This window comes from Pogona vitticeps, chromosome 4 (assembly GCF_051106095.1).
Source record: "Pogona vitticeps strain Pit_001003342236 chromosome 4, PviZW2.1, whole genome shotgun sequence".
Lineage (NCBI taxonomy): Eukaryota > Metazoa > Chordata > Lepidosauria > Squamata > Agamidae > Pogona > Pogona vitticeps.
Window position 1 is genome coordinate 150,591,997 of NC_135786.1, and position 22,700 is coordinate 150,614,696.

Genomic DNA, 22,700 nt, shown 5'->3' on the forward strand with positions numbered 1-22,700 from the left:
ATAGGGATCAATGTAGAGGACCCATAGAATCTCATATGTTGCTTAGAGTTGAAATTGAAGCTGAGTGGAAGGCACCTCCCACTTAAACAGAGACTTCAGTAGGCCAACATTCACAAAGGTCTATGTTAAATAAAATGTGTCAGTCTTAAAGGTACCACTAGATTCTTTGTTGTACTTGTGAGAATAATGATTCATGCAAATAAGGCAGTAAACAAAGTAATAAAGTGACTAAGTAGTAAACAAAGCAGGTGAAGCTACTGCATTGTTCCATGGATACTTGTTAAGCCTTGGTTGGGTACTTTGTGTTTTTATTAACAAGCAGTCCTTCTGTACTTGCTCCATGTGCTTCTGAGACCTAGATGAAGCTCTCTGTCTCAGTAGGAGATGAGGAATCTCATAATGCTACCAAATTCCTCAGGGAGGTGTCTTGTGGTATCAGCACACCTGAAATCCATGTGGATGGGTGATCTGACAAGCATTCACATTCCTAGTCAAGATTTTTGGTCACCATGAGAACCAAGGGCCTTTCCAGGTGCTATCTAGCATCATGAATACTGGCAACACTTCACTTGGTGTTTTATCCTAGTCAGAGAGGGAATTATTTAAGTTGGAGAGGATAATTACTTCCCATGTCATGGGCAGATCATTACCTGTTTATGTACCTTAGACACATGGCAATGGCTTGGGCTTGCAGGACTGGGGGGACTTATTGCAATCAGCTATCTGTATGTTGTGTGCAGCCTGATTTGTTTCTGTAAGGTGGAGATGACCTGGCTGGTTGAAGCAGTTGTACCTAAGCATCCTCTTCCCATAGATGGAAGTTACAGAACTAAGACATTTGGCTACTAGAAAGCTGGGAATATGTAAACAGGTGGGGGAACCAGAAGAGAAATGGGAGGGGAAAGCTTAAAGTGAGTACATGTAAGCTCAGCTTTGAATTCTATCTTTATCCCCATATTTATGGCATTAACTAGCTTGACTGACCAGAACATTTTACAAGCAGAAGTGGTTTCTGAAATTTCACTTTTAGCACCAATAGGCCTGATATAATGGCCAGAGTTGGTACCACAAATTAAAAGTTCTAAGTTAAAGCAGTCATTTCAACATATAGTCCTAATGACCTTAAATAGCTAAAACATCAACAGAGGAAGACGTGTGTTGATATTTATATCCCAGATGTTGAACTACTGCGTTTAAAGAGACTTTTTGAACTATTAAAGTGCTTCATACTCTGGGGGAATCGAGGTGGATTGTCATTGACGTCGGTCAGCGTGATGTTCACTGTGGTGGTTCCTGATAATCCGCCCATCTGGCCTCCCATGTCTTTCGCCTGGATGACCACTTGGTACTGCTCTCTGTTTTCTCTGCTCATATCCGGCAAAGCTGTCTTGATGATGCCTTATAAAAAAAGAGTAGTGGGAAAACAAAACAAAACAAAAACCACAAATAAGAGATTGACGTAGGGGAGGAGGAGGAGGAAAGGGAGTATTAAAATGGATTTATGTCATATATGCTGTAGCAGTTAATCCACAGCAAATAAGCAAAACTAAAGGTGTATGCCTTGAAATAAGGCTTTCCACCCATGACCAGTTTAATGTCACAGCAAGGGGAAATGGGGGGAAACAAGAAGCTCCTATTACTCAGTGTCTTTAAATTGGCACTAAATCAATGCAATTATCCTTCTGGAAAAACAAAACAAAAATGGCTTACATCTGTCATCATGCTGGGGAAAAAAAAATCTGCTGTTGGTTATTTTAAGCTAGCATGAAAAAATGTAATGAACAGGCATTTACAGCCCTCTTCAGAAGCATGGTAGCAGCTACATGTATACACACAGTAAAACAAGTTGCTAGACTATGTTATACCATTTCAGATTGTAGGCGAGGGACCAGCTTTTAACAAAATCCTACACATAAATAGTAAATTGCCACATCCAAGAGAAGGCTATTCTGAACTCTTTTGTTCAGCATCCAGTGTATGTAGTAAACACAAGGATTCATTAAATGTGGGGGACATCATGTCTCGCCTTCACTGCAGCTACAGCCTGTCTAAACTGGCCATTTTGGGCACTGGGTGGATCAGGCTATAAAAGGTCTGTTGGAGGGGAGAAGTAATGTGCCATTTGGCATGCTCCTCCTGTCCTCACTGCAAACAACCCCTGGTAGCCCAATCAGCTATCAATATTGCACTTTCCCTGATGTCTCTTCCCCCTTCTTTTCCAGGAAGTTTGCTTGAGAATTCTTGAAACACCCAGGGCTGAATCAGATGTGGGATTCTTTTCTGCCCTTTCCAGACATGGGAATAGTTATTATTATTTTTTTACTACAGCCTAAAATACCCAAGCTAACATGACCAATGGTCATGCTGGCTGGAGTTTTGTGGATGTTGTAGCCTCAGGAAAGTGACTTTTCCTATATGCGCTCTTTCCACCTGGTATCTGTTTTCTCCTTTTTCTGTTGAATGATTTCTATATAATTTAGAAACCAGAAGCCATTTTTCTTTAAAATTTATTTCGCTTTTTAAATTGCATGACTCCTAAAACTGTGCCAAGCTTCCCACCCCCTGCTTTATATATATAAATGTTTGAATAGATTTGTGATTATAATTAAAACCGAAACAAAGGAGGGTATTTGAAAAAGATAAACAGTGGTCAGTTCCTGCACATAATCAGAAGAAAACAAAGCCAATGAATCAAAGGGAATAGACATTCCAACCTGTTTCTGGATCCACTGCGAAATATGGCTGTCCCTGGAGGATGCTATATACCACTTTGGCACTGTTTCCATAGTTAGCATCATCAGCATCTGTGGCTGTCACTTGGATAACAGAAGTACCTGTGCAGGAGCAAAACAGAGACAACAAGAAAAGAAAATCCACATTATGAAATGAGATGAAATCTTACTGATGGGAAGTTATCTGCATGCCGATCTATTTACCATGACTATTTCGTGATTTCCTTCTCATGTACAATTACAATGATAATTTGTAACGCAAAACATAGTGTGAAACATAAGGTTTATCTAAGACATGCAAATATAATCAATGTAAAAAAGAAAAAGAAAAAAAAGCCCACATGATCAATTACTAAAGTAGTAAATGGAAGTAAAAAAAACATCCTTTAAACATTGCTTCAAATGCTTAATTTGGACGGAGGGTCTCCCAGTTCAAAATCCTGACCAGCACTGTTCAAAGTTCAAAGTTCATTGACAGTCTTAGTCAAGAGTAGGCAGTACGCAAAATGACAGTAGACATTTTAAGTTTAGCTCTGTCTTGGCCATGGGTAAATGAGAGGGTAAATGGAGCAAGAGCAAAGGGTGCAGTGAGAGCAAATGACAACTGAAGTCAAGTGATCCTGGTCTTTGTCCCCACTCTCCTCCCTGATTACAGTAACAACATGTAAGCACTGTATCACAGTTCCGGAACATCTTACTATTGGGCCAGACAAACTGAAACCACTGCTTCTGTGTACCTATGCCCAACCAGATTGAAATAGGAGGACTATGGCAACTATGAAAAACATCTGGCCTCATTGATATTACAGCTATAGATGTGAAAAATTACAGCCATGGACCGAGATGACCATGAGCAGAAAACATTCCATTCCCTGGCTTTGCTCCAACCACTTTACCCAATGTTACCAATCTCACAGAGTTGGTGTGGGGATAAAATAGAGAGAACCCCATGTATGCTTATAAAATGAGTAAGGAAGTACCGGTAAGTAATAGGTTAACAGTAAGTGAGTAAAGATGGTAGATTTTAATTCTTGATCGATATTAAATGTGAGTATATACAGTCATATGAAAAGAAACTACACCCTCTTTGAATTCTATGTTCTTACATATCAGGATATAATAAAAATTATCTGGTCCTTAGCAGGTATGAAAATTAGGTAAACACAACCTCAGATGAGTAACAATATGTGATATATTACACCATGTCATGATTTATGTAACAAAAATGAAGCCAAAATGGAGAAGCCACGCTTCAAAAACTAAGTACACCCATATTGCTTCCCTAGGAGTTCAGAGGCTATGTAGCAGCCCAGTGCTGCTAACCAAATTAGTAACTGGTCATCAGCAAGTGTGGCCACCTCAGTAAAAGCCAAAGTTGTAGTACTTTTCTGGTCTGGAGCATTCAGGTGTATGTTAACACAATACCAATGAAGAAACATATCAGAAATTATAATAGAGACTTAATTGTTGCTGTCCATCAAGGGTAGCAAATAAGTGGAAAACATTCAGGAGAGTTGCCAATCTTCACAGGAGTGGATGTTCCAGCAAATTCACCCCAAGGTTAGACCATGCAATGCTCAGAGAAATAGCTAAACACCCAAGAGATATGTCACAGACTCTTCAGGCCTCAGTTAGCATGTTGAATGTTAAAATTCAGGACAGAAATAGAGATGACGACTCATGAAGTACAAAGTTGCCCCCATGAAGCAACGAATAATGAATATATTCGTCAATTTTTGTGTGTGGGGGGGGTATTTTAAAAAAAGACCCCTGCCCCCTCCCTCCACCCCCAGCCCCATTGACACCCCCTTCCTATTAAAAACAAAAAAACCCACAAACCATTCTACCTACTGGCCGCAGATCAGCTGATTGGCGGCAGAAAGGCAGCCACCCAACCCTACAGCCTACCCCACCTCCTTCCTTTCCCTACCTTAGCCCTACGCCACCAATACCCTCTTCCTATTTTTAAAAAACGAAATAACACCATCTTGCCTACCAGCCGCTGATCCACAACAGAAAGACAGCCACAGTCACCCAACCCCACAGCCTACTCCATTCTTTTCCCTACCTTAGCTCTCCTCCAGCGGCACCCCCTTACCTTAATTGCTGCTGCCAAAGTCTGCTTCTGGCCTCGCAGCCACACATGTAAAAAAAGGGAGATCTGCTGCCCTTTACAAAGATGGCAGCTGCAGCTTCATTTATGCCGCCCCGAGTAGACATGGTCTAGAGGGGCGGGGTATAAATTTAATAAATAAATACATAAATATCTTAGCCTGCCTTAAGGGAATCCAGGCTGCCCTTTGCAAAGATGGCAGCTGTGGTTTTCCTACCCTAAATAGAACTGCAGCTGCCATCTTTGTAAAGGGCAACCAGTCTCCATTTTTACATGCATGGCTGAAAGGCCAGAAGCAGACTTTGGCAGCTGAGATTAAGGTAAGGGGATGCTGGTGGGGGTGGGGGAGGGCTAAGGTAGAGAAAGGAAAGGAGTGGGGGATAGGCTGTGGGTTTGGGTCACTGTGGGGTGGTGGTTGCCTTTCTGCCACCAATCAGTTGATCGGCAGTCAGTAGGCAGAATGGTTTTTGGGGATTTTTTTAAATAGGAAGGGGGTGTGGGGTGGGGGAGGGCTAAGGTAGGGAAAGGAAGGGGTGGTAGGCTGTGGGGCAGGGTGGCTGTGTGGGGTGGCTGCCTTTCAGAATGGTTTTTTTTGTCATATAAAGGACAAATAAAAATGGGTTAATATTCATCTCTTTGTATTTGTGGGGGTCTCTGGAACCCACAAATATGAAGGGATGAATATTTAATGAATCGGCTATTTTTCTCGAAAAAGCTGATCCATTTTTATATTCATTCCCACCTCTAGACAGTACAGTTAGAAAAAGACTGAATAAGTATGGTTTTCCTAGAAGGGCTGCCAGGAGAAAGCCTCCTCACTCTAAAAAGAACATGGCAGTATGACTTAGGTTTGCACAACTGCATCTGGATAAAGTACATGACTTCTGGAACAATGTCCTTTGGACAGACAAGACAAAAATGGAAATGTTTGGCCATAATGCACAGCACCACATTTGGTGAAAATCAAATACAGCATGCCACCATAAACACCTCTTACCAGCATTCAAGCACAGTGATGGAGGGGTGATTATTTGGGCTTGTTTTGCAGCCCTGGACCTGGGTATCTTGCAGACACTGAGTTGACCATGAGCTCCTCTGTTTATCAAAATATTCCAGAGTCAAATGTGAGGTTATCTGTTAACAGCTAAAGCTTGTCCAAAATTGGGTCATGCAGCAGGACAATGATCCCAAGCACACAAGCAAATCTACAACAGAATGGCTGAAAAGGAAAACAATCAAGGGCTTGCAATGGCCCAGTCAAAGTACAGAATTCAACCTGATTGAAATGCTGCCATGGGACCTAACAAAACAAACATTTTAGAATACTACTATGATACTGGAAATTTCTCTCTCTTTCTCTCTCTCTCTCTCCTTTTTATCCCTCCCATCTAGTGACAGAGCACTACAAAGAGAGCTGTATGATTCCTTATGCAATACGAATACAAGCAAAGTTTATACTTTTATTAGACCACTAAAAATCAAACAATAAGCATGAGTTCTTGCAGTTAAATTCCACTTCAGTAATGCACCAATATCATATGGACAGTGCAGAAAAATTAAACAACCTCACCTTCTCTTCTGTTTATATATGTTATGCATTGTATGCCATCAAGTCAAAACTGTCTTATAGCAATGCTAGCAGGGCATTCAAGGCAAATGAGATTTAAGGAATGTTTTCCCCAATTCCACATACACCTCAGTGGGTTTCCATGGTTGAGCAGAGACTAAAACCCTTGTCTACTGATTCCTAATCTGTCACTCTATTCAGTACACCACACAGGTTATAGATAGCATCTATGAAAAGGACAATAGGTAATGTTAAATGTTCAAAAGATGACTAAGTACATTATTGAAAGACTGTAATTTAGTATACTCTGAGGATTTGGAGTGTGTTATTGTTGGGCAGCAGCAACCACAGAGCTAACAAAGTAACTACGAATACCACCAGTATAAAGAGGAGGGGAGGCACTGTATTGTGCAATTAAAGGAACATTTTGTGCAAAGATGGACTTGATAAAGGACAAAAATGGCAGGGACTGCACAGAAGCAGAAGATATCAAGAAGAGGTGGCAAGAATAAAAAGAGGAATTATACCAGAAAGATTTGGATATCCCAGAAAACATAGATAGTGTTGTTGCTGACTTTGAGCCAGGCATCCTGGAGAGTGAAGTCAAGTGGGCCTTAGAAAGCTTGGCTAACAACAAGGCCAGTGGAGGTGATGGCATTCCAGTTGAACTATTTAAAATCTTAAAAGATGATGCTATTAAGATGCTACACTCAATATGCTAGCAAGTTTGGAAAACTCAGCAGTGGCCAGAGGATTGGAAAAGATCAGTCTACATCCCAATCCCAAAGAAAGGCAGTGCCAAAGAATGCTCCAACTACCGTACAATTGCACTCATTTCACACGCTAGCAAGGTTATGCCCCAAATCCTCCAAGGCAGGCTTCAGCAGTATGTGGGCCAAGAACTCCCAGAAGTACAAGCTGGATTTCGAAGGGGCAGGGGAACTAGAAACCAAATTTGCTAAAATGGACTGGATTATGGAGAAAGCCAGAGAGTTTCAGAAAAACATCTACTTCTGCTTCATTGACTACTCAAAAGCCTTTGACTGTGTGGACCACAGCAAACTATGGCAAGTCCTTAAAGAAATGGGAGTGCCTCAACACCTTATATATCTCTTGAGAAATCTGTATGTGGGACGGGAAGCAACAGTTAGAACTGGATATGGAACAACTGATTGGTTCAAAATTGGGAAAGGAGTATGACAAGGCTGTATATTGTACCCTCACTTATTTAATTTATATGTAGAATACATCATGTGAAAGGCTGGACTGGAGGAATCCCAAGCCGTAGTTAAGATTGCCGGAAGAAATATCAATAACCTCCAATATGTACATGATACCACTCTGATGGCAGAAAGTGAGGAGGAATTAAAGAACCTCCTAATGAGGGTGAAAAAGGAGAGTGCAAAAAATGGTCTGAAGCTCAACATAAAAAAAAATACATCATGGCCACTGGTCCCATCACCTCCTGACAAATAGAAGGGAAAATATGGAGCCAGTGACAGATTTTACTTTCTTGGGCTCCATGATCACTGCAGAAGGTGACAGCAGCCATGAATTTAAAGGACACCTGCTTCTTGGGAGGAAAGCGATGACAAACCTCAACAGTATCTTAAAAAGCAGAGACATCACCTTGCCAACAAAAGTCTGCATAGTCAACGCTATGGTTTTTCCTGTAGCGATGTATGAAAGTGAGAGCTGGACCATAAAGAAAGCTGACCGCTGAAGAATTGATGCTTTTGAATTGTGGTGCTGGAGGAGGCTCTTAAGAGTCCCCTAGACTGCAAGGAGAACACACCTATCCATTCTAAGGGAAATCATCCCTGAGTACTCACTGGAAGAACAGATCCTGAAGCTGAGGCTTTAATACTTTGGCCATCTCATGAGAAGAGAAGACTCCCTGGAAAAGACCCTAATGTTGGGAAAGTGTGAGGGCAAGAGGAGAAGGGGATGACAAAGGATGAGATGGTTGGACAGTGTCATTGAAGCTACCAACATGAATTTGACCCAACTCCAGGAGGCAGTGGAAGACAGGAGGGCCTGGCATGCTCTGGTCATGAAGAATCGGACACGACTAAATGACTAGACAATAACAACAACAACTGTATTGTGCAACGGTATTTGAAGAACCAATTCCCCACCCCTTCTCTAAATTTAATTGGCCGTGAGATGTTGGTTCTGAAACACTTCACGACCAGGATTTAAACGTATCAGCAACTGAAGAGAATTCTCAATACTTCACCAAGCATGCAGCCTAAGAAAGGAAAAACTAACCAAGCAGGTTCCTAAGGAAGGTAATCAGGCAAAAAAAATCAGCTTGGAAGACTAGGGAAAGAAGACTGTAAGTCTCAACATTCCACAGGAAGGAGATAAATAGGGAAAAGTGTTGGTGAGAATGAGGTTTCTAAGAGCAAAGAACTGTTAAGATGTAAATGGAAATTTATAGAAACCTGGGAACATGATTTACTGTCAGGTGGGTGTGAGCAGAATTGACACTCTCTCTAGTTGAAACCTTTTAGTCAACAAAAGAGTTGGAAAAGCTGTAATGGGATACAATCTCAAAAATGATAGAATGATGTCAATACGAATCCAAGGCAGACCTTTCAACATCACAATAATCCAAGTTTATGCACCAACCACCATTGCTGAGGAGACTGAAATTGAACAGTTTTATGAAGATTTACAACACCTTCTAGAACTGACACCAAAGAAAGATGTTCTTCTCATTCTAGGGGACTGGAATGCTAAAGTAGGGAGCCAAGAGATAAAAGGAACAACAGGGAAGTTTGGCCTTAGAGTTCAGAACGAAGCAGGACAAAGGCTAATAGAGTTTTGTCAAGAGAACAAGCTGGTCATCACAAACACTCTTTTCCAACAACACAAGAGGTGACTCTATACATGGAAGTCACCAGATGGGCAATATCGAAATCAGATTGATTATATTCTCTGCAGCCAAAGATGGAGAAGCTCTATACATCACCCTGAGTGCTCACTGGAAGAACAGATCCTGAAGCTGAGGCTTTAATACTTTGGCCATCTCATGAGAAGAGAAGACTCCTTGGAAAAGACCTTGATGTTAGGAAAGTGTGACGGCAAGAGGAGAAGGGGATGATAGAGGATGAGATGGCTGGACAGTGTCATTGAAGCTACCAACATGAATTTGACACAACTACAGGAAGCAGTGGAAGATAGGAGGGCCTGGCGTGCTCTGGTCCATGGGGTCACGAAGAGTCGGACACAACTAAATGACAAGGACGAGCTCAAACCTTTACAGATTTATACATCCATTGTGTTCAGAGGATCTTATGACCTCTTGTACATGGATAAATGAAAGATGCTGCATAGTTTATTGATAGAAGTTTAAAGATTTCTAAGACAGGAAGAATCCATTCTGATATTCCATAATCCATGTTTTACTATTTTTTTTTTTTAGGAAGTGGAAGTTTGCAAACAGTTGTTAGCAGAAGAAAAGGGAAGAAACAAAGTTGTCAGTATGTTTCACACTTTTATAGAAGTGAGATATCTAAGGGGTGGTTTTAGTTTCACAAATATGCCCAAGTGAATTCCCACAGTCAGGCGAATATTCAAATCCAAATCTCCCGTGTCCTGGCCCTACACTTTAGCCACAGCAACACACTGAATATCGACCAGCTCCCAGTCCAGTAATCTTCTTTCCTTTGACTCTTCTACTGGGACACAGTTGGGGGAGGAATGTTTATGGGAGAACTTGTGATTTACTGTGTGAGACATTCTGCTGACCAACACAAACCTTTTAAAGTCAACACGATTCATGTTGGTGTTGCCGTGGGCAAGTATGTGCAGGGCTTTCAACGCTTCATGAAAATTGGAGCCTGCATAGACAGTACTTTGAACATTACAGTTTCTGGACATATGAAGCCTTTTTGACCTTTCCCATTTTGTCCTGCCATGGTATCCCCCAGGTCCAACACATGTATTTCAGCTGTGCATACATACACCCACAGTATTTCACAAATACAGGTTTAATATCTTAGGACTGGAATGTTTCTTTCTAAGTTGTGATGTGGCCACCATGGCATAATTTTATTTATTTAAAACCTTTTACCCCACCTTTCTCCTAAAAAAAAGAGGACCCAAGGCAGCTTACAGCATTAAAAACACAATATTAAGAGCTAAAAACAGTAAAATATTTAAATATTTTAAAAGAATTAAATAAACATATGAAAAAACACGTGAAAACATTACTAAAACAGCTTTAAAAGCAACAAAAAGGAAACCATTATGTTTTAAAACTTCTCTTGGACAGCCAGTCACTAAGGAAAAGCTTGAGTGAAGAGAAAGGTCTTTCCTTGCCTGCAGAAAGACAGCAAAGACGGGCAAGCTTGGCCTCCTGAGGGAGTCCCTGAGACTTAGAGCAGTGACAGACTATCATCACCACTGCACCCTCGATTGCCCTTTAGTTCTATCCACTTACTATATGTACTCAGCCATGCATGAAATTTCTGGTTACCTTACCATGTCATTTCATTTGTTTACCAGATCCATTTTCACCAGATACCTTCCTAGTCTATCAAATAGACTAGGTACTGAGAGGAAAACTACATATTGCATTGTTCATGCACCTAAAAACACACATTAACCACACACTTGTATTTGAAGAATCCAGAATATGCTTCTGGTCCAGACTGAGGCCTTCTCTGATTATATCAACCGAAGCCCTGTTGCTTTGCTAGGCATGCAGAAGGTAAATGGCATACCATTTGGTCACTTCTATTTGGCAATGAACAAATAACCACTGAATTTCTCAGGGGGCATGCAACCGTTGACTTGTTGTATGCTGAAGAATTGCATTTGGGACACATTAATTACCAGTTAGAAGTAGCAGATGTTTCTTCTAACTGCTAATTAATGAGTCCCCACTGGGATTCTCAGCTGTTATATAGTTGTGCACAAATGGTCTTTCAGAATTATCCACCCTATTTCTAGAAAGAGAATTTGGGCAGATAATGGTACCCAATTTCTCAAGAAGAAATAGAAATTTTCCAACAATTTGTTGGTGAAGCGGTTCACCATGAGTAGTGCTTATAGAACAGCTCTTTTCTCTCTTTTTTTTTTCCAGGGGCAACAAGTATGTCAGTAGTGTTGTCCCCATTCTAATCCTCCCATAATGCCCACTGTCTAGTGTCATTCCAAGGACCCCTGGCTGCCTGCTCTTATGACTCTCCCCCTGGGCTTCAAATGAAGTGTGAGAAGCTGTTGGAATGGGAATAAAATGCCAGCTGCCACAAAAATGACTATAAAGTGAAAGATACCCATGTGCATACACCTCAAAAGTGCGGTAAGGACAAGAATCCTGAACCTCAACCATGGGAATGTATCTGAAATTTCTCCTTTGAAATTCATTTTGAATTTCTGTGAATTTCTTTAGGGATGGGCCAAATTCTCACAGGACCCATTTTCAGCACAGCACTGCTAAATAATGGCCATCTTTACCCTTGTAGTCCTTTCTCAATTTGAAATTGCTCCTCTTGTTTCACACGCTGTCAGTCCCCTTCCCACAAAATCTGGATTAAAACAGCTACTGCTTTCCTCCCCCTTTCTCTAGTGCGATATCAGAGTCTACTTTTACTATATATTATTGTGTGCCTCCTCTGGAGCCAAGGGAACGATGTGTGCTGTGCCGTGTCAGTTTGGAAGCCTCTTAATCTGCTCTGATGTGGCATTTTTCTGATGCATAGATCCGGTCCCAGTTGTTTTGCCCTTCTATATGTAGGAGAAAAGACTGTAGAGAATAAAAGGTTGCCTGATAAGGGAGGGCCATGTAATTAGGTTTCTAAATCTAAAAGTTGCTGGCCGAGGAGATTCTTTTTAATGCCACATGCATCTATAAAGCCCTTGTTTATGGCCTGGGACAAGCGAAATTTGCCAATTAGCTTCCCAACTCAGTTGCCTTTAGGGATTATTAGTTGTCCCAGTCTTCATAAATAATAATAACAATATCAGAACTCTGAGTAACTATTACTTATGTGATCACTGTGATACATTGCACTTACTTATGTGAGGGCTTTGATGTTAGTAAATGGAGACTGTGTTAAGGAAATCTTCCTTTCACCAGCACTAATTGCTTGTGGTGTGTCGGTGGCAGCCACAAAAGACAGCTGGACTGTGACAGGAAAATTCTAAGAAAGTGATTTGAATGTGGCATAGTCACTCTGCAACACAAATTTCCTCCCTGCAAGGGATATTTTTCCCCCTCCCTGCCCAACACTTAGGAAATCACTAACCAATCACATGTCTGTTTCAAAGGATAAGCATCATCTGAGATTTGCAGGTAGGTTATGTTAAAATGTTACAAACACAAGTCATTATCTGAGAAATGCTTCTGCCAATGTGCTACTATTTCAGAAGAGCAGGCATCCTGGATACAAACTATTGGGGGTGGGGAGCTTGCTTTGTTCATTTGTAATATTTTAATAGTATCTTCCAAACTTTTAAAACTGGATGTTCTTTAAAATCTTTTCACAAGTTTTTGTTTAGTTCTCTTAAGTTTTGTTCTCTTAAGTGTTTAAGGCTCTGAAGATAAAATTACCTTACCCAAGATCTAACAAGTTCCTTGGCTAGTAATGAATGTCCAGGGCTTCATTTCTTAAATATTTGCTATGGTAAGTCATTTATTGTCCATAATATCCTACTGATTAGCAAAATGACTCTCACCATAACCCAGGGGTGCCTTGTGGAGTGAGACAGAGGGCACCTTAGCTCAAATTTTTAAAGGACTTCCCCATGCTCAATCTCAAGCCATCCTTGCTATAAGCATTACAAATCTGGTCAAACGGGCCTAATAAAAATGTTCTTCACTGCTTAGTATGATAGAATATCAGCAGCTTCATAAATGAAATGCACAATGTCATGAGCTGGTTGGCATAGCCAGAGACCCAAACGGATTCTGTTCTCACTTCTCCTCTCTCATACCGTGCAGTGCCTTGCCTTTAAAATATCCCCAGTGCTGTGGTACAAAACTACATTGGATAGTCTGGGACCTTTTGGGTCAACGCCATATCTTGGTTCACAGCTACCTCTTTTTGCCACAAGGGAAGACTGAAACTGATGGCAAGGCACAAATTCAGGATGGAGCCCACACTTTACCAGCTTATCTCCCAAACATAGAGCTGGATGTCACCTAAGTATGATTTATGCATGGATCCAATCCATGTGATTTATTTGTTCATGGTTTGTATCATATGACTAAAACTTCAATGTGTGAATTGCCTGAACTTATAGATAGATAGATAGATAGATAGATAGATAGATAGATAGATAGATAGATAGATAGATAGATAGATAGATAGATAGATAGATAGATAGATAGATAGATAGATAGATAGATAGATAGATAGATAGATAGATAGATAGATATGCTGCCTATCTTCCCATTAGGGACCCACAGCAGCTCACAAGAGGTAAAATAAGAAAGTTAAAAACACTATATAAATATCACAGTTAAAAACCAATTAAACATACACCAAGATTAAAACTATCAATTAAAAAATCATTAAAGCCTTTAAGTTTAAAAAAAAACAGTATTCTTGAGATATGGAGGAGTGATGAGAGGCAATATGGAAACCTTGGTCCTCCACATCTGCGTTCTGGCCCTCATCTCAAAATATATCTTAGGTCATCTTTGTGTGTGTTACATGCTTCAAGTCAAAAGAGACATAAAGGCAATCCCAATAGGACTTCTACAATAAGTGAGGTATTTTATTTATTTATTTATTTATTTATTTATTTAATTTAATTTATATGCCGCCCACTCTACCCAAAGGTCTCTGGGCGGCTTTAAGGACTGGTTTTATCAGTTCCACTCTCACCTACCCACCCAGTGAGCTTCTATGGGTGAGCTGAGATTCAAACCCAGTTCTCTCACTCTATCCACTATACTACACTGGATAGCTCTGTCCACACCTTATATTCTACATTATGCAAGACATGAGTTACAAAGAACTTAGATCTTTACAGCTGCTTTTCTGGTGGAACACACTGCTTCCCAGTTCCAGCTATGCTAAAATCATCAATTTCTCTATCAATTTCATAGACATTTCTCACTTCCACATAGGAGAGAGACAGATGGATTCCAATCTAAAGTGTCCTATCCAGACAATGTGATAAATTCTTCTACTGCCTTATTCTTTTTGTGGTGTTACAGGAAGATGGAGTGTAAGATGTCTGTCTGTTAACAGAACAGGATCTTTAATAAAGTATGCTGAAAATGGGAAGAATGAATATGTGAGGAGGAGCAGGGATGAGTGTGCTAGCCCAGACCCATATTTATACCTATTACCTCCTAAAGATGGAAGATGGCTTTCTTCACAAGAAAACCCATTCTGTCCATGGAGACGTCAGTTTTTCCCTGAGACAAAGGGAAGGTGTGTATGTTAGAACCATGTTACAGTTCACATTTCACAACCTTTCTTGTCTTATCTTCTTCTATGTGATATGTGGGGACCAAGCTACCCTGAAAACAGTGTGACTCACAAAAACATGGTATCGTATTGTGAGCTTTTAAATGTCAGTCTTTTAAATGTCAGTGCTTTTAAATGTGGTGGTGCTGTGGGCTAAACCGCAGAAACCTGTGCTGCAGGGTCAGAAGACCAGCAGTCGTAAAATCGAATCCACGTGACAGAGTGAGCTCCTGTCGCTTGTCCCAGCTCCTCGCCAACCTAGCAGTTCGAAAGCATGTAGAAATGCGAGTAGATAAATAGGGACCACCTCGGTGGGAAGGTAAAACAGTGTTCCCTAGTCACGCTGGCCACGTGACAATGGAAACTGTCTTCAGACAAACACTGGCTCTACGGCTTGAAAAACGGGATGAGCACCGCCCCCTAGAGTTGGACACGACTGAACTAAAAATGTCAAGGGGAACCTTTACCTTTACCTTCCCCCTAAGCCCTTCCCTACAAACTACCTAACTTCTGTAGGTTTTTTTTCTGATGTTATGTGTCATCAAGTCACTTTGAGTTATGGTGACTCTAGCAGGATTTTGAACAAAGGTGAGATGTTCAAGGCTGTCTTTGACACACAAACAGTATGTCAGGGATATGAATTCAGGTCACCTGGCTCCAAGTCTGAGGCTCTACCCAGACCATCACACCAGCTCTCTCTGTAAGTCTACAGGAAGTAATTTTACAATATATTCCTTTCTTATACCTCTGCCTATTTTCCCCATAAGGAATGAATAATGGTTGTTGCTCATTCGGCACTTATAAAGAAGGCAGCACAATACAAAATTATATTTGCTATCTTCCAGTGCTTTGTCTACTCTGCATACCAGAGTCTAATTTTTAAAATTGAATCTGACATGGTGATGTGAGTGGAACATGCTGCAATTATTACTCTGGAATGCCATGACTAGGAAACACATTTAATTTAGAGGTGTGTTTAGTCACTGACGGGGATTCCTGTGCGTCTGTTGATAAAGCATTGCTATGAGTGTAGCAAATACTCCTGCAGTAAAATTAAGATATTATTTTTTGAAATGGAAAGAGGGAGAAAAAACTCAATTTAACATCCAAGTCATGTAGAGAACATCTGGCTGCTGTCGTACCTAGATATTTTCTGGCCCTCAGTTTGTGAAAAGCATAACAAAGGACTGTGAGTTCAAAGAAAAAGTCTGAAGTGCAGCAAATTCCAGACTTATCCATGGCGTACATCTTGAGAATTTATATTCTGAGTCTAACGCTTCTCCACATTACCATCAATCCCCGAAGTTAACTTTCAAAATATGGTTACTGTTTTTATCTCCGTAGGCTGACATGTGCTGGAGATTTTTGAATGCTAGGAACATGCCCCATATGTGTCATATTGTTGTACACCTGAGAAAGGATTTGTCAGAACTGGAAGACAAGTGAAAACAGAGAACAAAAATGATCAAGGGACTGGAGCAACTTCCCTGTGAGGAGAGATTACAGTGTTTAGGGCTGTTGAGTTACCATTGATTACTGGGCCTGCTCTGTGAGGGACCAGCAACTGAATTTCTGGCAGTATCTCCAGGTCTAACAATGGAGTAATGTTTTTGCATCTTCCTTTTGTTTTGATTTACAAACTCTGATGTATAGTGAAGCTGTGTATGATATCGGAGTTCACCATTATCATCTCTGTTCTTGGACTGACACAACATTATGCTGGAGCAGGGATGAGCAATATGAAACCAATGGGCTGTGTGCTGTCCTCAGTATCCTTGCTTAGAAGAGGCTGAGCCCTCTTGGGGACATAAGGAGATATGGTATGTTTTGACAAGTTGACAACATCCTTATCTATTACATGTATGTATGTATGTATGTATGTATGTATGTATGTATGTATGTATGTATGTATGTATGTATGTATGTATGTATGTATGTATGTATGTATGTATGTATGTATGTATGTATGTATGTATGTAGATAGGCGGGATATAAATAAAATAAATGTATGTATGTATGTATGTACGTACGTACGTACGTACGTACGTACGTACAGTGGTACCCCGCATAGCAATGATAATCCGTTCTGAAAAAATCATTGCTATCTGTATTCATTGCTATGCGGGGCAAAAAAGCCCATAGGAATGCATTAAAACATGTTTAATGCATTCCTATGGGGGAAAAACTCACCTTTAAGCGAAAATCCTCCATACGGCTGCCATTTTCGCTGCCCGGTAAGTGAGGAAAGGGCACGAAAACACTGCAGGCAGCCATTGTATTTACCCGGTGGCCATTTTGGAACTGCCAGTCAGCTGTGCAAAAACGGAACATTTGCGATGCTGGCTTCCCTGCGATCTTTGCAAACCCCCCGCCAATCAGCTGTGCTTCGGCTCTCTCTCTCTCTCCACCCCTTACAGCACAGCTGATCGGCGGGGCCTTTGGGATGATCGTGGGGAAAGCGCTTCCCCGCAATCATCGCAAACTGAATTTTCCCCATAGCAGCCATCGCAAAGTCATCGCTCTTGCGATTGCAAAAACTTAATCGCTATGCAGATTCATCGTTAAACGGAGCGCTTGTTAAGCGAGACACCACTGTATGTATGTATGTATGTATGTATGTATGTATGTATGTATGTATGTATGTATGTATGTACGTATGTATGTCCTCTCTACAAGCCAGGAAAGGATGTGCCCCTCTTGAGATTACTCACCTGTGTGCTATAGGCATGTGTTCATACTGTTTCTAAGAATACTTAAATTATGGAAGGTGAAGTTGGGCAGTGAATATCTTAACTAGGACTTTTTTTTTCCTGGGTTTAGAAGTGACTTGAAGTGAAAACAAAAATATGGTAGAAGGAGAATTCACAGATGGGTCCTTCCACCACAGTGTGAACCCAGCTTCATAGTTTAAATGAAATAACAAGAAGGGTTTATTTTATCTGTTCTTCAAAACTTCCCAGGTAGAACAGAAGATCATTATTTCTTTCTGATCAAGTTCTCCATATTACTGATAAAGTGGCCAAATTTTGTGCAGCTGCCACAGCTTGCTGCAGTTTTCTGGTAAAATAATGATTTTCTTCCCCTGTTAGGATAATTGTGACATATATTATATTTAATTTGTGGATATATTGTTTGGCATAATGTACAAAGCATGTTCTGTTTTGTTGTGTACCGTACAATTTTTGGTGTCATAATCCATTCATTCATTCATTTAATGGAGTGTCAAGAATATGTTACAACAAATCAAAGACTGCATTAGCTATTAGGTTTCCCCCTCCCCTCACCTACATTTTCCAAGCAGATTGTCAATTTTTGCCTATTTGTTTGAAATGCTGCATGTCCACATCCATTTAAAATACCTCCTGTGCCTTTGTTTTTTAGTTGTTAAGTCATGTCCGACTCTTGGTGATCCCATGGACCAGAGCACACCAGGCCCTCCTGTCTTCCACTGCCTCCCTGAGTTGGGTCAAATTCATGTTGGTAGCTTCAGTGACATTGTCCAATCATCTCATCCTCTGTGGTCTCCTTCTCCTCTTGCCCTCACACTTTCACAAAATCAGGGTCTTTTCCAGGGAGTCTTCTCTTCTCATGAGATGGACAAAGCATTGAAGCCTCAGCTTCAGGATCTGACCTTCCAGTGAGCACTCAGGGTTGATTTCCTTCAAAATGGATGGGTTTGTTCTCTTTGCAGTCCAGGGGACTCTCGAGAGTCTCCCCCAGCACCACAATTCAAAAGCATCAATTCTTTGCTGGTCAGCCTTCTTTATTGTCCAGCTCTCACTTCCATACATCACGACAGGAAAAACCATAGCTTTGACTATGCGGACTTTTGTTGGCAAGGTGATGTCTCTGCTTTTTAAGATGCTGTTGAGGTTTGTCATCGCTTTCCTCCCAAGAAGCAGGTGTCTTTTAATTTTGTGGCTGCTGTCACCATTTGCAGTGATCATGGAGCCCAAGAAAGTAGAATCTGTCACTGCCTCCATATCTTCCCCTTCTATTTGCTAGGAGGCGATGGGACTAGTGGCCATGATCTTAGTTTTTTTGATGTTGAGCTTCAGACCATTTTTGTGCTCTCCTCTTTCACCCTCATTAAGAGGTTCTTTAATTCCTCCTCACTTTCTGCCATCAAAGTGGTATCATGTACATATCAGAGGTTATTGATATTTCTTCCAGCAATCTTAATTCCATCTTGGGATTCCTCCAGTCCAGCCTTTTGCATGATATATTCTGCATATAAGTTAAATAAGCAGGGAGACAATATACAGCCTTGTCATACTCCTTTCCCAATTTTGAACCAATCAGTTGTTCCATATCCAGTTCTAACTGTTGCTTCCTGTCCCACATATAGATTTCTCAGGAGATAGATAAGGTGTTGAGGCACTCCCATTTCTTTAAGAACTTACCATCATTTGTTGTGGTCCACACAGTCAAAGGCTTTTGAGGAGTCAATGAAGCAGAAGTAGATGTTTTTCTGAAACTCTCTGGCTTTCTCCATAATCCAGCGCATGTTAGCAATTTGGTCTCTAGTTCCTCTGCCCCTTCGAAATCCAGCTTGTACTTCTTGGAGTTCTTGGTCCACATACTGCTGAAGCTTACCTTGTAGGATTTTGAGCATAACCTTGCTAGCGTGTGAAATGAGTGCAATTGTAGGTAGCTGAAGCATTCTTTAGAACTGCCCTTCTTTAGGATTGGGATGTAGACTGATCTTTTCCAATCCTCTGGCCACTGCTGAGTTTTCCAAACTTGCTGGCATATTGAGTGTAGCACCTTAACAGCATCATCTTTTAAGATTTTAAATAGTTCCACTGAAATGCCATCACCTCCACTGGCCTTGTTGTTAGCCAAGCTTTCTAAGGCCCACTTCGCTCTCCAGGATGTCTGTCTCAAGGTCAGCAACCACACTATCTGGGTTGTCCAGGACATCCAGATCTTTCTGGTATAATTCTTTTTTGTATTCTTGCCACCTCTTCTTGATGTCTTTTTCTTTTGTGCAGTCCCTGCCATTTTTGTCCTTTATCATATCCATCTTTGCACAAAATTTTCCTTTAATTTCTCCAATTTCTTGGACAGATGTCTGGTTTTTCCCTTTCTATTATTTTTCTCTATTTCTTTGCACTGTTCATTTAAGAAGGCCCTCTTGTCTCTCTTGCTATTCTTTGGAACTCAATTTTCTGTTACTTTCCCTGTCTCCCTTGCATTTTGTTTCCCTTCTCTTCTCTGCTATTTGTAAGGCCTCGTTGGACAGCCACTTTGCTTTTTTGCATTTCCTTTTTTTTTTTTTTTTGGAATAATTTTTGTTGCTGCCTCCTGTACAATGTTACGGGCCTCCATCCATGTGCTTTACTAATACTGAAAAGCCTCTGCTTAGTGGTACAATAGAGCATATATTATGTTTCCAGAAAGGCCCAGATTCAAATCTTCACTTCTAGCAAAGAACTGAGGAAAACACTATAGAGAATCCTGGTGCTCCACTGCCAGTTATTGTAGACAAACAAAACTGAGCTACACAGAACAATACTACAGCCCAGTAGAGGACCATTCCCTCTGATGATAAAACAAAGCATTATTCTCGCTGTTCAAAAACTAGAGGGAAAAGGAATTTTAGTTGTATTCTGAACAGCAATCAATCAGTCCTATCCAATTTGCATTCCTGTTGGAAGTTTGCAGAACTTAATTTTTCAAAGCTGAACACTGGGGAGGAAAGGTATGTTTGAATTAAATACTTTATTTCCAGATCAGCCCCACTGAAGTAAGAAATTATGCCTGTCTGCTTTCCATACTACTTACTCTGAACAAATTGCTCATATAATATTGGGAGAGAGAGAAGAAAAGTGTTCCCCATCAGATGTTGCTGGTCTTGAGTTTCATAGTCACTGTGAACACAAAAGACCTTCATTCTCCCCACATCATGAGCTAGGAGAGTGGATGATATTAAGTATGTTGAAATATGCAATCATACATTTCTATAAATATTTAAGATGAATGCAATTGGTATAAGATGTTGACATGGATGAAGGTCAGGTAGTCATTTGAGGAATTTATATGCGATGAGTGCTATAAAAAGACAAGTATTCTCTTCTAAATCACTAATCTTGTCTGTTCTAATTGTTCCCCAGTTTGAAACATAAGCCACTTGTGTCTTTGGAAAGATGATTGAGATATCCTTTTAAAATGTTGCTAATGCACTGACACTTTTCATAAAATAATTTTAATGTACATTTTAATTCCCTCCACCTTTTGAACTCTTTCTGGAGCTAGATAATATTTTAAACCTTTCTATGTAAAATATTTGATAAAATGTCCTCCCAAATTTTGTTATGGTGAACAGGTTAGAGTATTTTAGGGGAGAAATCCTGTTGGCCAATTTCCATCTGCACAGTAGGAACGATGGCATTCCTAATGGCAGATTGCTGCTGATTAAATGCTTTCTTTTCCAATGTTGGGGTTCATGTGATTTTTTAAAAATAAAATGCAAAATATCTACACTCCAATGTTGAAGGAAACCTTAGCTTGCATCTGTAGTTCTTCCACTGTCATTCCTCAGCCCTTTATCTTCTTCATATGCCAATATAAATTAATAGATTTTCATTCCTCAGAAATGAATTTCCTGAGAAAGATATCTGTTCCCTCCACTTAAACTGATGAATAATTTCATGTGTGCACTCAAGGCCTAGCAAATGTCCTCAGTTGTGCTTTCTATAGTTGTGTAAAAACCATTTGGTGGCCATTTTTCCTTATTCTTAGCTTCAGGCCCACTTCCCTCAAGTTTCTGGAATTTATGTTGAGCCCTTTTCCATCATATCTGAGGATATTGCTCCTGTCCCTGTTCTGAAACTGTATATTCAGAAATGAATTTCTTAAATTCCCTGATAAATATAACTACACTCACTGGAAGGATAAAGATTATCTTAAATATTAAGGCTTTTTAAAGGGAAATTGACAGTTTACTAACATAAACTAGCCTGTTTCATGCATTGGCTAATCCAGTGTTGTCAACATGACTAAAGAGAAGCAGTTAATCCTTCTCCCTCTGCTGTTGCTTTCTCCACATGAAATTTGAAAATGAGAGGCTCTTGCTCATGTGTAAGCAGTACATTATGGATGTGAACCTTATATCCTCTTGCTCGCTGAAAAGTATAGTGGGGGGAAACACTGTTCTTTTCTTCTCCTAGTGAGATTTCTTTATGTATTTTTCCACTTCGAGAAATCTCACAGGATTTCTTGGATATTTTGTGGTCATATTTTTCTAGAAGGTATGCCAAGCTGCACAAGATTAATACAATTCCTGAACAGAATCTTTCTTTTGCAAGATCCACCTGGCATGAGCAAGAAATGTCCAGCTGCACAGGATTTTTACATGTTCTGCACAGATTGATATATTTCCTACACAGGATTGATCAGAAAGACCATTAAACTGGCAGTTTCTTGCAAAAAGCAAAAGATGAAAAACAGGAAATAAACATAAAACAAAAAAGAGAATGAGACCAGGATGCTGGCTTTTGTGGAAAGCCAGAAACATTCATTGGTGGAAGGAGAAGTCTTGCTGCAGAGTCTTGGCATGGCAAAATTCAGAAAATTGCCAGGAACAATAAATGTTGTGAGTATCTGTTACATTCCTACTCTGTATGCAAACAAGAAGCCATATTAACAAAAGTTAAATGCAGCAATCTTTGTTGTCAGAATAATCGTGTAAGAAGTATTTAAATGTATACAAGAAACCTGACTCTCTGTTTCTCATGTGTTCGTGAGAGGCCTAGCTATCCACTTCTCTAAATAGTATGGGTCTTGTCTCAGATGCCATTCCTCACAAGGCTCAAGTTTTAATTCTTCACTTCCATTCTCGCCACAACTAC

At 40.3% G+C, this 22,700-nt stretch overlaps 1 protein-coding gene across 3 annotated transcripts in view; it reads right to left on the reverse strand.

Annotated features, from left to right (window-relative positions):
• CDH9 (cadherin 9) overlaps nucleotides 1-22,700 on the reverse strand; it is a 237,858-nt gene that overhangs the window by 47,866 nt on the left and 167,292 nt on the right. For all 3 annotated transcript variants that reach the window (XM_078392718.1, XM_020809332.3, XM_078392719.1), the window contains exons 4-5: nucleotides 2,715-2,834; nucleotides 1,231-1,398 (exon numbers count right to left, since the gene is read on the reverse strand). In XM_078392718.1, coding sequence (XP_078248844.1) covers nucleotides 1,231-1,398; nucleotides 2,715-2,834 — 288 coding nt within the window. The remainder of the gene's footprint in view (nucleotides 1-1,230; nucleotides 1,399-2,714; nucleotides 2,835-22,700) is intronic.